This window comes from Tachypleus tridentatus, chromosome 12 (genome assembly GCF_004210375.1).
Source record: "Tachypleus tridentatus isolate NWPU-2018 chromosome 12, ASM421037v1, whole genome shotgun sequence".
NCBI classification, from domain to species: Eukaryota; Metazoa; Arthropoda; class Merostomata; order Xiphosura; family Limulidae; genus Tachypleus; species Tachypleus tridentatus.
The window spans coordinates 24,136,052-24,153,422 of record NC_134836.1 but is presented as its reverse complement, the minus strand read 5'-3'; the positions used below and the strand labels follow the sequence as shown (position 1 = coordinate 24,153,422).

Genomic DNA, 17,371 nt, shown 5'->3' with positions numbered 1-17,371 from the left:
AAAAAAAAACGAAGACAAAACTTACATATTCGTTGAAGTTTGAAGCTCTTTAAATTTATTCAAAATATTTACTTACATGTTAATAGTAACAAACTAGGTCGTCAGATTCGTAAACGAAATTTTAATGTTACCAAATTTGTTCTACTTACAAATTTCTTTGATTTTAAACTAACAACAGTTTTTCATTTTTTATATTTTTCATTATTCTTTCCAGAACAAGTTTTCAGGATTTATCATGTTTATCGATTCCAGGAGTTTTAAAATAGGGTCGATGTATTTGTACTTTTTATAGGACGACTATTGCTCGTGCTTCCTACTGTTCAGACGGTTCGCAGGCATCTTTCACGGTCGTGGACACCAAGCTAAACCATCTTTCAACCCTAACCAGAATGTAATGATGGCTTGGTAAATTCCACAGAATGAGACATGCGAGGTGACGTTGACCTAGGTGAGACAGAGAGAAGGGCAGTAAACCTGGAGTCGCTACACAACACGACGTCTTTGCCAACAGTAATCTGGTATTTGTCTGACGTAAGCACTTACGGCAGTCACAGATGCACCGTGATCACCAGGTGAACGTACTAAAAGCATTACTATATTTCACATAATGTAACCGTTTAAAACAACAAAGACAAAGCAATTTTTTTTCTTATTATTATAGTATGTATACCACGTCTTCAGCTTCGTATTACTTAACTTACTTTAAAAGTAATGTCTTGTAGCATTTTAAGTTTTCGATAATTTCTTTTACGATTGTACCGAGAAACATTCGTAGACTGTAAATTTGAGTCAAACAAAACTGGGGTTTCGTGATGAAGAGAAACCAACTTGAAGTAAAAATGTATCTTAGGGCGGCTGGTATGGGTATTAACGCTTACAAATAAAGTAGAGAACAACGTTTCGAACTTAGGTCATCTTCAGGTTCTTTGTTCAAAATGTCTTTGAATTACACAGGCATTTCATGGTAATGTTATTAAAAAAACAAAACAATTAGAGTTTTATAAAATGTCTTAAGTATTAGGCCCGGTATGACCAGGTGGCTAGGGCGCTCGACTCGCAATCCGAGGGTCTAGGGTCCGAATTCCCGTCACACCAAACGTGGGACGTTATGATGTGACGTTCAATCCCACTATTCGTTGGTAAAATAGTCACCCAGGAGTTTGCAGTGGATGTTGATGAATAGCTAGTCTTACACTGCTAAATTAGGGATGGATAGCGCAGATAACTCTTGTGTAGCTGTGCGCGAAATTCACAAAGCAAACAAACTTAACTATCAAGTAATCCGTCATTTTAGCTTTCACTCCTTTCACGCGTATCTTAGCTGAATTCAGCGTCGTTTCATGCTTAAAAAATGCAAATGAGCGTTTGTTACTTCCTAGAGAGGTGTATTTTATTAATAAGGCGCCGTGAGATAGCAATGTGCCATTTAAAGACCATCAATCAAAGTATTAGGCGAAGCGTAATATCTGATAATCCACATTCAAGTTTCTAATGAATATAGAAGAGAATGTTGTCGTAGTTTCTGATTTATTTAAAGCGATTAAAGATAATGTATCGCGAAAGGTACGTGATAATGTTTTTTGTTGTTGTTTCCTGAAATCAGCGTGAAACTTTGTTATATGCAATCATGAAACAAATTCAGAAGAGATACGATGTTTTTACACATTTCCGTTATCGGTGATAGAGTCTATTTGAAATTCATACTGTATGTGTTTGCGTTTCTTTCTTCATTTTGAATATGCATGGGAAAGCAAATCTCTTTACGTTATTGGCATGTGATGTTTTAACAGATAGTGTAAAACTGTAATAAGTTTATACCATTGTCGTCTGTTTATCTTTAATCTTTATGTGCTATGAATAAATATACATTTTGTAATAAGTCCACTACAATGTCATCTGTTTATTTGCATTTTCTGCATGCTATAAATAAATTAACGTTTTGTAATAAACCTAAAGAATGTTGTTTGTTTATTTTCACTTTCTCTGTGATATGAATAAATGAATGTTTTGTGATAAGCCTACAACAATGTTGTCTGTTTATTTTCACTTTCTCTGTGATATGAATAAATAAATGTTTTGTGGTAAGCCTACAACAACGTTGTATGTTTATTTTTACTTTCTCTGTGATATGAATAAATGAATGTTTTGTGGTAAGCCTACAACAACGTTGTTTATTTTCACTTTCTTGGCTAAAGTTGCTAGAAGTCTTTGTGGCACGCGCCTCTTTATTACTACAAAAGTTTTTTTAAAAAAAACTGATGCGCTGTTATCACTTCGTCGGCATTGAATAAGGAAAAAAATCTTTATAAATTGAAAAAGCGTATAAACCTGTAACAGAAGTAGATGGATTTTGTCACTCTTACAATTTAATACTGGCCAACTTTTAATCAAACTGGAGTTGATTTGAGTGTAACCTTAACAGTATGATATACCAAGATGAGAATAGTTGAATCCACTAAGAACCTACCATTGCAATGCATTAAGAATCTAACATTAATGCACTAAGAAACCTAATTTTCCCGAAAAGGAGCCTAAGGTTCCTTGGAAGTGTCACCGCTTTTAACCATTCGCAGCACTATACAGTAGTGTGTTATCTGTTAATTAATTAGTAGACACAAAAATAACGTCACTTAAGGGACGCTTAACTTTGCAATTTGTACTCTCCTGACGTCAGTAAAATATGCGCATGCTCATGCCATTAGTCACAGGAAGAATTATGCCTTCTGCACACTACAACATAACATGAAATATAAACTTCAAAAGCAGGAAATAAATATATATCTTACTCTTAATCTTAGTTTTATTTACTCACGAAACAGGACACTTTCGGGGACCCTGCAGAAGTGTATCTAGAAATATTAGAGCAATACAGTGAGAACTTAATATTATAATGCACTAGAAACCTAAGAAACATATAGAAAGTATCTAATATTATAATGTACTAAGGAGCTCAATACGTCCAAGAAACCTAAAGATAATATATTAAGAACCAAATACCACAATAAATAACAAAAAGATAATTAACCAACTTATCCTTAATGTTCAAGTTTACTGTATTTTAGATTATTCAAGTTTTCAAATGAAGCATCAACACAAAATTTGGGTATAACTTTCATTTTGAAGAAATAATACGTGTTTATAAGGAAATAAAATTTCACTCATGGCTAACTTTTCGCATTTTTACTTAGCTGATCAAACGCAAGTGCCAACTTCAATCAACCCAGTAAGAATACTAGAAAGTGTAACCCTCTCTTCATTTTAAAACTTACATTCTGTTAAGATTTTTATTGTTATATTTCCCCACAGTGGCACAACGATATATTTGCAGACTTAGAACACTGGAATCTAAGCTTCCACACCTGTGGTGGGAAGAGCAAAGATAGTGCTTACTTGTGTTTAACTTCAAACAAACAATTTATTTTTATAGTTTTTATTTTTTAAAGGTAGACGTTTTATTCCTTTGCCGAGAAATGGGATCTCCTTGCAGAACAGCGTTAACTTACGTGGTATGCAAAGCATATAGGCCACTGTGGCTTTGCTCTAAAACCAACGAACAAAACCAAAAAGTTGTGGTCTTGGGGAAGCATGTGTCGTTCAGTGTTTCACGATTCTGCCGCTAGCTATTTTACATGAAGATATAAAACTAGTGACAAATTATATATCACAGTAAAGAAGAAATCTGATCTTAGATTTAGCCCAAATTGAATAAGATGCATCTTCTATATTAATGCTATTAGAGAATATAAAGATTTGTTTTTTTTAATTTTTCAACTTTGACATTTTACTCAGTACGTCTGAATATGTCTAGTTTGTCCTAAGACAACTGAAAGGCATACACTAAGGCTATCATGTTTAGGACAGTGATACTTTACAGGATTCCAGCTTGTTATCTTTAATAAACTTTTAAATTCAGAGCTATCGTTCCTTATATCAAGTATGCACGATATTTACTAGCTTTAGCACCCTCTTTAGCACCCTTACTAGCTTTAGCACCCTCTGTGTTTCCTCGAAATCTTATTGAACTTATATGTTCAAATCTAAAACTTTTATAGTGAATTAAAGCACCCTCTGTGTTTGGTCAAAACCTTATTCTGTTTACGTGCTAAAATTTAAAACTTATATAGTGAACCTAGAATGGAGTATCAAATACACTTACAATATACTGTGTGTGAAATTTCTAAAAACGTAAAGCATGTCTGTAACGTATTATCGCTTAAGATTTTAAGAACGTCGATCGTACTGCTATATTATGTAAATATGTTATTCTGCTACATTACTTTAAGGGTTTTATATTGTATAAGCGCACTGTTAGTTAGTACTAATGAAAGGATTCTACATGCATAAACATATTGCTAAGTCATATTACTTGAATACTTCTATCTTTCATGAACATATTGTTTAGCCACGTTACTTAAAGATTTTTATATTGTATAAATTTGTTTTAAGTTACATTACTTAAAGATGTTTATATTTCATAAACATGTTATTAAGTTACATTGCTGAAAAATTCCTGTACTGTAAAGTGAAACGTCTGTAATTTCCAATTATTTACCGCTTTTTACAGACACTGCACTTTACAAATTCTACTCTCTAATATTAAAATTATATTCTGATATTATACAGGATTCTCTATTAAATCAAACTTCGTGATTTAGAGTTCGAACAATAAACCAAATATTTCTTTGACTTAGCTATCACAGTCTTGAAAAAGTCTCGTTTTTGTAATTTTGTTCGTTTTGATTAAGCTAAGTAAAGTTTGAACTCAGCAAAAAGAAAGAAATACCGCACCTCATCTTAAATAAACAGTAAGAAAAACAAGCGATTTAAGTTTCGTGTTCCTGGAAAAGATCAGCGGAAGCAAGTGTTCACACCCAGTACATTGTCACCTGTCTTTATTTTGTACGCGGGTCTATAAAAGTAGGACTTTTGTTTAACGACGGATTGCATGTGATGTTGATGGCCTGTTTTATCACAAAGAAGTATAAATTTTGATTCATTTCACATAATGTCTCAAACGCACCTAGTCTAATCAAATTCGTTTGAATGTTTATCTCCTCCTGTATATAATTTCAAGAGTGTTTTAATTTTGTTTCACTTTTTATAAAATGGAAAAAGACAAAGGTATTCCACCGATGGATTTCACATTACTAAGCAAACTTTGTGAACTTACAGAAGGAAACAAACAAGGCTTGTTTGTGACGTATGAGATGAAAGACTCACAACAGGTTTAGAAGTCTTAGATAATTCGAAAATTAGGGAATGTGTGTGAAGAACGTTTCGAAATATTGTCTTTTTTTTTCGTGAAATAGTTTTGCTTTTATTAAGCGAATATTCCCTGGGAATTAAGAACTACCTTCTAAATATATGAACAGTTTTTATATATATGGATAGTTTTTATAAAAGATATCCCCCAGTGGCTTAGAAGGCTTACAACGCTAAAAATAGGGTTTCGATACCTGTGTTGGACACATCACAGATGTCTTACTATATAGTTTGAATATATAAGCTAAATGGTGTGGTAATCAATTATTTAAAAAAACCTTCATTTGATAGTTGTCCGCCGAAATATATAAAACTTTAATGTTTGGTTTACAGTGATGGCCTCGATACAGGTGAACCCCGTTTAGAGGAGACTGCGTAGTAGCTGTACTCGACTAAGGAGGCGGGTTGCTTAGGGCAACAGAGAACAGGATTTGTTGGTGCTATACGTGACCCTAGTAACAGTCCTCGCTCAGCGTTGTTCCAGCGTAGTAGGGACTTTATCAACCGAGCAGCCTCTCCCTGTGACAACATTCGCAGGCAGAGTCTTAACAGACTGCCTTATAAACATTGTATGAATGGGTCCTCAAAAACCTGTGATGATTTGTAACAACGTGAGTTATCAAACATGACGACGCGAGTCTTGGAGTTTTGTCTTCTGGGTTTTGTCATCGTCTTCGCAGTGAAAGGTTGGTTTTTATCCACAACTGTGATTAATGTTAGACCTCTTCACTTTCCTTACGTGTGTGTATTTTTTTTAACAGGAACACAGGAGACTTTGTGTAATTCAATATTCAATTATCTTCATTTTCTATTGTATTATGCTACTCGTGAGGGCTTCATGAGAGATTTCTACAGTTTGAAAGGAAGTGAGGTTGCGATGACTTGAAGAGTTCCCTACTGGTCCAGGAAAAAATAATTAATAAATATATTTTCACATTTAGAGATTAGGTACGTTTGCTACTTGAATTTCGCGCAAAACTGCACTGAACTACCTGGGCCAGCCATCCACAATTTAGCAGCGATAGAATAGAGAGAAGGCAGCTTGTCAACGCTTGGGCTACTCTTTTAATGAACAGTTGGACTGACCATTACATTATAGCACCTTCACAGTTGAAAGGTCGAACATTTGGTAATATGGATTTGAACGGGCGACCCTCAGATTGTCTTAGCCATCCAGCCATGACAGGCCGCTAGATATAAAGTTGTAAGGTTTTAAAACAATGTTTTTTTTTTTTATAAAGTGTTCAAATAATGTGGTATTCTTTTCATTTACTAGACAACACCTGCATTGATATATAATATGGTACGATGTCATACTACAACGCTCTCAGAATGGGCCACAAACATTATATTATAGTTTTTGGAATGTGCTAGCAAGATATGACCTTACGTAATTGCTGAGTTATAAACTAAAGAATTAAGCAGTATCCAAACACATAGGATCTAGTGTGTCCTAACTGTCGACGTAGTGGGCTGAGTAACTAAAGGTCCAAGGTTCGAGGTGTGAGATGCCAGCAAAATACGTCCCTTGCTCTCAGTTGTGAAGGTGTTCTAATTGTAGCAGTTGATTCTTCTGTTAGATTAGAGTAGCTGCAAGTCGGAATGAGAGCTGTTAACTGGACATTTCCATAGGTCAAAACAACTTGGAATATCTATAGCGGATAAAGATTCAGTTTGGCGCAAATTTCGGAAAAAAAAAAAAGTAATTTGGTCAGGAAATCTAAATTAAGGATGTTAATATTTGAACGTTAAGAGTTTTTTACCTGACCGTTTATCACAAGTGTCTCAAAAAGTGCCATTCAGGTTGTGAACACCACTGTCAGATTGTACCTGTAGACCCACAATGCAACAGACCTCAAGTGTTACCTTGTAATCTGATTTTACTGGGTTTTTCTTAGTGAGTCTTGGAGTCAGTTTCGTACTTGTGATTTTTCTACAAAATATTTTTTTTGGTATCCAAATTCTTTATAAACCAGATTTCAAAGAAGCGTACGAAAGGGTAAGTTGCAGATAGACAGTGGATTAGTATCTTGAGTGCCAAAATAATAAAGTGTAATTTAAAGCTAGTACATAACATAATTTAAATCACGCTGAATGAAACTGACTTAGAACTTTCTATTCGTTATTTTTCGAGAAAAAAAAGATGGGTAAAACAGAAAAACAGCGAGGCCTAACAACAATATTTGCTAAATAAAGCTGTAAAATATATAAACTTACGAAGTTGACGTAATTTTAAGGAAACACTTTAACTGGTTCTGTTTATTAAGAAATCAAGAATTTATAATATTACTACTTACACGATAACAAAAAAGCATTTATAAGTTAGTCATGAACGTTTACTAGCATTAAGGATATTTGTTTAGAAAAAGTTAACTCATTTGCTTCATCGAATGAGGGTGGGTAAGACACGTTGATATAAATAGATATTAGTTTCTAAAATGACTGGGAAAGCATTATAAATGTATAACAAATTCAAAAATTTACTAACGCTGATGAACTGTGCATTTAGCGAAATGTTTCGTCGACAGTGGATATAGCTGACATAGTGTGGTTTAAGTACCATTTTCCATTCTTCATCTTGAAAAAGGCCCGGCATGGCCAGGTAGTTAAGGCACATGACTTGTAATCTGCGGGTTGCAGGTTCGAATCCCCGTCACACCAACCATGCTCGTCCTTTCAGCCGTGGGGGCTTTATAATGTTATGAATAATTTCACTATTCGTTGGTAAAAGAGTAGCCCAAGAGTTGGGGGTAGATGGTAATGACTAGCTATTTTCCCTATAGCTTTTTCACTAAGTTAGGGGCGGCTAGCGAAGATAGCCATCGTGTAGATTTGCGCGAAATTCAAAACAAACAAAATTATCTTGAAATACATGAGGGACTAAATAAAAAATGTAGTGTTACATAAGTCTATGACTAACGTCTCATGAGAGTTTAGTTAATCATAAGAAACATTGTTAGAAAACTACATTGTCAAGTATATTTTTGTTTGATGTTTTAAGAAGTACATTATAAAGTGTTGAAAGTTAATAAAATTCAAATGTTTGAAATATCTTGTGTCGTCGAAACTGAAAAGAAATATCATTATTAGGAAAAGATTACGTACCGTTATAAGTAAACATAATTTTATATCAACAAAAAAAGGATTATGTGCCTTTGAAAGTGAAAATTTTCACATTTTAAAATGAAAGTTGTCTACATTTCTATTTTTTGTTTCACCTCACACAAAAAGTATTTTAATCAGTACTTTCAAAAAAGGTAATATTGTTTTACGTTGTTGTTGTTTTTAAATTTCGCGCAAAGCTGCTCGTGGGCTATCTGCGCTAGCCGTCCCTAATTTAGCAGTGTAAGACTAGAGGGAAGGCAGCTAGTCATCACTACCCACAGCCAACCCAACTCTTGGGCTACTCTTCTACCAACGAATAGTGGGATTGAACGTTACGTTATAACGCCCTCACGGCTGAAAGCGCGAGCATGTTTGGTGTAACAGGGAGTCGAACCCGCAACCCTCAGATTACAAGTCGAACGCCTTAACCCACTTGACCATGCCGGGCCAGAAGGTACGATAATTATTTTTTTAGACATTAGAACGCAGTCATAGTTTATGATAAAGAATGCAATGTCATTCCCAAAACTATACTGCAATTCAGAATCCATTTTAAGCTTGGCTAATTTAGGACTAATTATAGTATCCCATCTTCTTAACTTCTTACAGAAGTTAAATTAGTCTTCTGTACCTTCGTCCAAAAGATATAGAAAACTAGTTTTTGTATGCTAAACCTTGTTACTCTGCCGGTTTTACTGGTCAAACATATTAAAATACGAAGCGACATTCAAGAAAATAAAGCTATTATGAGGCGTAGTGATACACACACACAAGGTCGACTGATATATTGACTGTAACTAAATATCAGGAATGTTATTATAACTTTATATTCGTTTACTGTGATAAACACGAGGTTCGGGAACGGGTTTCTAATATGAACTCACCTGGTGATGAATCCTTCCTTTTCTTCCTACCCGCCACTGGAACATGACTAGAAACATTGAACATTCCTGAAGCTGACTTGTAGTTTACGTGTTAATATCTGTCCAAGTACCTGGTTAAAAAGCAGCTTGGACAACAGTGAAGTCCCTGAATTTGTTATAAATATCTTACGTGCGTTTTACAGAAACTAAGAATTTCTAACACTCGAAATTATCTTATCATGCTTTAGTGACAGCCGTACAGTAACATATATAGTAATTATTGTTAGACAACTGTTATTGTAGTACATCTTTACTGTGACAAACAACGCTTTCTTCTATCTCTTCACTATGAAAGGAACTTTATTATTAAACAAAACTATTTGTAGTATAACTTCATTAGTGAACAAAATTACCTGTAACATAACTTTATTATCAAACAAAACTATTTGTAATATAACTTCATTAGTGAACAAAATTACCTGTAACATAACTTTATTATCAAACAAAACTATTTGTAATATAACTTCATTAGTGAACAAAATTACCTGTAACATAACTTTATCATGAAACAAAACTATTTGTAACTTCATAAACAAAATTACCTGTAACATAACATTATTATCAAACAAAACTATTTGTAGTATAACTTCATTAGTGAACAAAATTATCTGTAACATAACTTTATTATGAAACAAAACTAGTTGTAGCCTAACTTTATTGTTAAACAAAACTAGTGATAACATAAACTTAATCCCCCAGTGGCGCAGCGGCAGGTCTGCGGACTTACAACGCTAAAAACCGGCTTTTGATACCCGCCATGGGCAGAGCACATTTAGCCATTTATGTATCTTTGTGCTTAATTACAAACGATAGTATAATCTATTATTAAACAAATTTTTTGTAGCATAACTTTATTATTAAACAAAACTAGTTATAGCATATCTTTACTCTTCAGGCCATTAAAATCTCTGTAGTAAGCGGTATCTTACGATCTAATCTGTTATAATTCGTATTTTTAAATTACTTAAAAAACGTGCTAGTCTTATGTTGTTGGTATTTCTTGACCACATGTATAAAAATGTAAAGGGGTTTACTATGAAGATGAATGACGTGTCCCTTGGACTAATTCAGGGTTAATATTCCTTTCTCTTTTATTCACTCTACTAACTGTAATGTTTCACAAAATGAAAGCTTATTGAAAACAAAAACACGTGAAGAAATATCTTTTCCATGTTTGTAATTTCGTAATAACTTAAGTTTAGCGGACTGTGTTAATAAAGTCAAAAATACTGGTAATAACGTGAACTAGTTTAATAAACAAAATGGGTCTAGAGTGGTCTACCGATTGAAGTGTTTGGAGGGTCTTAGTAAATTATACACCATATTGAAAGAACGTGTTTTATTCAAAGATATGTCATCATTATAATAGTGTCTTGTTTAGTGGTATGACACATATAATTAGAGATATCTTTATCAGCGGTATGACAGATGGAAGTAAAGTGCTTTGTTCAGTGGTATGAGACATGGAAAATAAACTGTCCTGTTGAAAGGTATGACAGGTGGATAAAGTGTCTTATTTAGTCGTATGACACATGGAATTATAATGCCTTTATCAGTTTTATGACAGATGAAAATGGAATGTCTTATTCAGTTGTGTGATGAATGGAAATAGAATACTTTATTTCGAGGTTGACACATGGAAATATAATGCCTTGTTCAGTGATATTAAAAATAGAAGGAAAGCGTCTTGCTTAATCGTATGTCAAATTAAAGCAAGGTTGTAGTGATAAATATTTTTGTCGAATCTATGAGAATTTAGCTTCAGAGACTTGCCTATAAAGTTCTGAAACATAAAATATCAGTAACATTTTAATTTGTTTGTTTTAACGGAGAGATAAAAATTGGGCAATCTGAGCTGAGCCCACTAAGGATATCATAACTTGGTTTTTTGGGTATAACTCTACAAATGTAAAGTTGAACCACTGATGGTCAAACAGTATAAGAAAGTTTCCTTAACCCAAGAATTTCCACATGCGATAGATTGTAAGTTGTATTTCTTATTTCAAAACTCATTCGGGACTATTTGTAATACACGGCCTAAAAAACCCACTAGAAAACGTGATGTTACATTATACATAAGTAAAGTGAAAACATGAATGACTCTGATTGTTTTTTCAGAAATCTTAGTACTCCTGATACGCTAATTCATTACTGTGATTCTGTGTCTGATCACTCATCTTTAGTGATCGGACTCAGAATCACAGTAATGAAAATATATGTGACACTGTACTGATTGATAGCCTCATTAGCGTATCAGAAGTACTAGGTATTTCTGATTGTCTTTTCACAAATACTTAGTACTTCTGATACACTAATGAAACGGAACAAAAGATGAAAAAAGCTAACTGATTATTCCGCCCAATTCACTGCGTTATTCGGTTCAACAACAATTTAGTTGTTAAAGCAGGTCCTGACTCGATCACCTAAACCCATGTCAGCAAACGGAAGTGTTTCTTAAGAGCGTCCTTTGCGATATCTTTATTCAAAGAAGCTTTTTTTTTGTTGTTACATTTAGAATTAATACAGCTCAGAATAGTGAGTTCCATTCTCTATTCTTGCTTGTCCAATCAGACAACAGCAATTATTATGAAGAACATCCAAACTGTGTGCACTGTCATTTAACACTTTGTAACAAAAGTACATCACATGGCTATTTATATTAAGGATTGTCTCGCGCGCATTGTTTAACTTGTAAATCAAAGTAGTCTCCTTAATAATATTGTCTTTGTTCTGTAGCTTAGATCTTAGGCTCTACAGTAGTGTTCGTCAATACAATAGTTTAGGGTAAACCTGACTACTGCAATTACTTGGAAATAGTTACAGGAAAAAGCATAACCATATTTCAAAGCAAGCTAATCTAAATTAAACTATTTTAGAAAGAGCAAAGTGGCATGGGTCAACTGTCATTAGAGCAGAACATGTTAAAATAAGGACATCCTAAAAACAAACAATTATATAAACAAAACTGAATTTATTTAGCCCGTTTGTTTTGTCCAATGCGTGAGAGATAGTTGCCAAGGTAACAGATAACAAGTGTATCTTGCTGTAAAAATTAACATGGAAATTATCAGTTAATGTTAGTTTCAAGTTGCTTTACTTCCTTTCTTTACTTATGTGGATCTTGGAATGAAATAATGTTTTGTTCATAGCGCTAACCAGAAAATCTCATACAACGCTGATCTTGAATGCATTTTTTATCACGCTTCGAGATGTCGCTATCGGACATGAATACATGAAAACTAATATTAAAAATCTAGCAACAGGCTTGAAATGGTCTAATGGCTAACGCGCTCGATTCGAAAGTTACAGGAGGTAAGCTTAAATCCTTTCATTGAACATACTCGCCCTTTCAGTCTTGTGGCGTTAAAGTGTGCAGATAATGTCAATTTTTACTTAGTAATTAGTAGTCCAAGAACTGTCAGGAAATGAAGTTGACTAGCTAAGTCTCCTCTAGATTGGCAATTAGCCCTCTAACCATTTTGGACGAAATTCAAAAACAAACAAATATAAATTATTTAAGGTTTACGGGATTTTCGAATGTTTGAGAAAAAAACAACAACAAACATAAATATTACATACATATCACCGGTATAATAGGTCTAACTGTTTTGCTTGCGTGTGTGTGTTTTTTTTTTTGTATGAGGTTTGCTGACCTAAACTGTACTGGTGACTTTGCGAACTGCAGTAAGTAATAGGGGGCACAACGAATAAAAGAACATATTAAGCCTCAACGTCACAGGCTGTATTTTCAATTTTATCTGTGGTGAAAATAAAATAAATCTCTAACATATATACAAACACATTTTGTGGCAAACTTTTCTATGCACGCTCACTAGTGTTTTGATTGCAATATGTGAATTCCGAATAGCCGATTTTTTAAAGTCTGTTGTACAACAAGAAATGTTAGCAACTCTTTGGGTCATACATAGCCAGAGCTTTTCCTAAATATTTTTTCAACGTGGCACCTTTATTGCATCTCATATATATTTAGGCCTAGTAACAAATAGCCCCAAAAAATGAAGTTTAGTCTAGTAAATACATTTATTTATCAACTATGGAATGGAATTTCATAATCTTAAATATGTTTCTCTAAAATATTTTCCCAGTTGAATTTAATTGTATTGGTGAATTTTCAACCACACAAATATTTTTACAGGTACATACTTTTTAATCAAATTTACACTAGGACAACCCTTGGTTTTGACGTTAAAGTAATCACATGGTGACGCCCCTTTTTCTAACGTCGTGAATGTAATAGGCATACAGCATATCTAAATAGATATTGGATTGCTAATTATTGGGTCATAATTTTGTTGATCCAGATTTAGAGCTAAAATAAAAATACCCATGGAATGAATAAACTGAGACAGCTTGTGAAGGTCATGGTTAAGTTTCCACTCATTATTTCTAGAGCTGACCTAATTATTACTATTCCCAAGTGCTATTTCTCTGACGTTTATCCATTCTTTATGTTATTTTCAAAACTGTTACAGATAACAAACAGGTATCGCATGTAATTAAAAACTAAGTTGCAAGAGACGCCCACCAATCTGATACGATGTCAATGACATGACGTTGTATGAAGTACAATATCCGTCAATACGTGAAATGGTTCAACAATTCTTAGTTGACTTATACAATCAACGGTTTTCCGCCTGAAAAGTGAAAAAGTAAAAGAACTGTTCTTTAAACAAATTGAGTCAGTATGATTCTTGGTGGTAAGAAAGTATAAAGACTTAAGAACTATCACTAACTATAAAAGGCTTATTCTCTTCGTCGTTTTGTCAAGAACGCTTTCACGCTATTTGCTCGACAATATACATCGTCACTTATCTTCAAAATTATCACATTTTTGTTTTTAGGCCAAAAATTGTGTTTATGCTCAATATTCATGTCGATTTGCTAGAAAATTTTTTTTTTTATTTTTATAACTTCGGTGACATAACAGCAAAATAGTTTAATTCAGAAGTTCTATAACACTGAATTGTAGCTAAAAGCAACATCAGATTTAGCAAGTGAGGTTTCAGCTAAGCCTTACTTTATATTTCTCTGTTAGGCCTAACACTTAAATTAGACCATATAGGTCTTTTAATGCTAATATGTTTAAAAAGTTTTATGTGATGAGTAAATGTTAATTAATAAATATTCTTTTGGTATTGTAACGCATTTATTATCTACATAACTTTAAAATACAAAGAAAAATAAACGTTTATTTCTACCAAATATCTTATATTTTGTACAATGGTAAGAGTTGAAAATTGGCGTAAGAATGTACGCATTGTTTTCTACTGCCTGATCTAGAATACAATGAAAAGGCTCAAAAGTGCTATTTACGTCTCTTGCAGAGTGCATAAATAGTTTTTCTCATGATGATATTTCATTTTCTGAGCAGTTTTGACTGTAAAAATCGTGATTAAAGAATTACTTTGAGAGTGATGAAATAAGCGAATAGTAGGTACATCTTGGAGGTACAGACAAAGTCGTTGTAGTTAAATTCTATACTTTTCATTAATCGTTCAGTAATGGGTTCCGCCAGTTTTGACGTGCTTTCATACTAGTTGTTTATATACATTAAACCAGTACATTTCTTGGCAGTAAAAGTATAACGACTTAAAAACTAATATTTATACAAATTAATTCAAGATGGTTTGTAGCAGTAAAAATACAAGGGCTTAACAGCTATTGTTTCTACAAGGTAAGTTAGCATGAGTATGTTTCCTGGCAGTAAAGACATAATGTCTTAGGAAATATTTTATATATAAATGAAGTCGTGAAGTTTCTTGGCAGTAAAGAAGCTCAAATACTTCTTTCGTTGTAAGTAAAACCCCAGTATCTAGAAAAGAAAAGTTAATTTATTAGATTCAAAGATTACCTACCCCCCATTATTATAAAGTTCATTTTCTATTTTTAGTTATCGCGCAAGAAAATTTTCAAACATTCTAGTACACAAAACTTCAGCCCTCTCCCAGTAGTACAGCGTTGTCTGCAGACTTACAAAGCTAAAAATCGAGTTTCGATACCCGTGGTGGGTAGAGCACAGGTAACCCATTGTGTAGCTTTGTGCTTCATTCAAAACAACAAAAATATCTCATATGTTTATTAGTATTTTAGGATTGACTCACTTATATTTGATGTTTGCTATAGACGGTTTTCGTAATGCGTGACTTTCGGATCATTCTTATTACTTCAGTATATAAAGTTACCCACAAGGTGGGTGTTTTTCTATAGAAGGGCTGACTTACATCTTATTTATTTAAAACTACGCACAGGGGTCAGTTTGGCAGTACCATTATAACAGTAATAAATTGAGTACTATTACTGTTGGACAATGGACTCTTTATTTAATCTTTGGGTTATTCTGTAGTTTAAATTGTAGATTTGTATTTCTCCATCTCTTGAACGAGAAAGTCGACTGATGAGTAGCTCAGAAGCACACCGGTTTGGGGAGGTGGGAAAAGAAACAAAAACTACCAACTCTTAGCACTAAATCTACTGATAAACCCATGACATTCTTGTATGAAACAATTAGTTTCGCGAGCTGTTTCTGAGCAAGTTTTCAGTTGTTGAGTTAGCTGCAAGTATTATTGGCCTCTGACCTCCTATCACAGACAATGGAAAATCCACCAAATAAATTTATTAGCAGAACACTAGTTCATTATCGTAAAAGCTAACAATTTAACATACTGCTCTGACTCACTCTCCTGTGCGAGGTGAATTTTTTCTGCCTTATTTGGGTAATCAAAATTATATTTAGTAAGCACACATTGGATTAGGATATTCTAGTTAAAGCTTTTTTGTTTCTGTTATCTAATTTCTAAACTGTTTGTTATCAATTTTATATTAATTGCTCAGTTTTAAAGTTTTATACAATTGTTGAGTTCCAGAGAACCTTAATGGAAATGGATAATTTTCTACATTTTCGTTATAGACAGTTTCTCTTTTTAATGGCTTTATTAGAATAATGGCGAAAAATAAGAGAAGAGAAGTAGGCCTACAGCATTATTCTCTTTCATTAAGTCTTAAATCTTTTACAACTGCAATATTGTAATGTGAGGATTTTTTTTGTAACACTTATCTTCTTCCGACCACATACACGTGTACACTTCGATATTCAATAAGCAGCTTCCGAAAAGAGTTAATATTGTCAAAAAGAATAAATAGGTTCTAAGAAAAATAAGGAGTTGTTATAAAAGATAAACACTTGCCAAAAATAGTGAGGAATTATTAGAAAAAGATAAACACCTGTCAGGAAGAGTAAGGGGTTGTTAGAAAGGATAAAAACTTCTCAAAAATGGGACGGAATTGTTAGAAAGAATAATCATTGGTTCATAGTAAGGAGTCTAAAAAATAACAACTAATGCTTCCAAGAAAGACAAATAGTTTTCAAAGTAAGTTGATAAGAGTAAAACGCAGTTTACTTGCTGAAGCAACCAATTAGTTTGGTATGTGAAACGAAATGTACTTTATTCTAATATCTGTTATACGTCTAATGTTGTGTCAGAAAAACAAAAAGCAAGCGTTACGGTAAAACATTGAACAGAAGTTTACATTTTATTTAAAAACAAGAAACCTTTGGACCTGAGATAATTTATTCAAACTTTTATTACCAGTAGCGTGTTATTTTTCTGTTTCTTATAACCTTATGTTCTGTTGTTTACATGTATGTGAAATATTGGGTTCTGTTTGGGGACGCCCGCGTCGCGCTAAAACATGCTCGCCCTCCCAGCCGTGGGGGCGTTATAATGTGACGGTCAATCCCACTTTTTGTTGGTAAAAGAGTAGCCCAAGAGTTGGCGGTGGGTGGTGATGACTAGCTGCCTTCCCTCTAGTCTTACACTGCTAAATTAGGGACGGCTAGCACAGATAGCCCTCGAGTAGCTTTGTGTGAAATTCCAAAACAAACAAACAAACTGTTTGGGGAAATTACTTCACACACAGAAAAAACAAAACAAAAAAAAACATTCGCTTGCTTAAAGGAACCGCCCATTATAACATAATGATCAACAGTGTCAGCTGGCTATAAGTTATTTTTACTTTTCACTGAAGGATTTCTTTCAAAATGTGGTAGAAGGCCGTATGTC

At 33.6% G+C, this 17,371-nt stretch overlaps 1 protein-coding gene across 1 annotated transcript in view; it reads left to right on the top strand.

Annotated features, from left to right (window-relative positions):
- Window positions 1-5,704: 5,704 nt before the first annotated feature.
- Window positions 5,705-17,371, top strand: part of LOC143235223 (uncharacterized) — a 34,579-nt gene continuing 22,912 nt past the window's right edge. Inside the window, exon 1 of the mRNA XM_076473168.1 lies at window positions 5,705-5,948. Coding sequence (XP_076329283.1) covers window positions 5,888-5,948 — 61 coding nt within the window. The 5' untranslated portion in view covers window positions 5,705-5,887. The remainder of the gene's footprint in view (window positions 5,949-17,371) is intronic.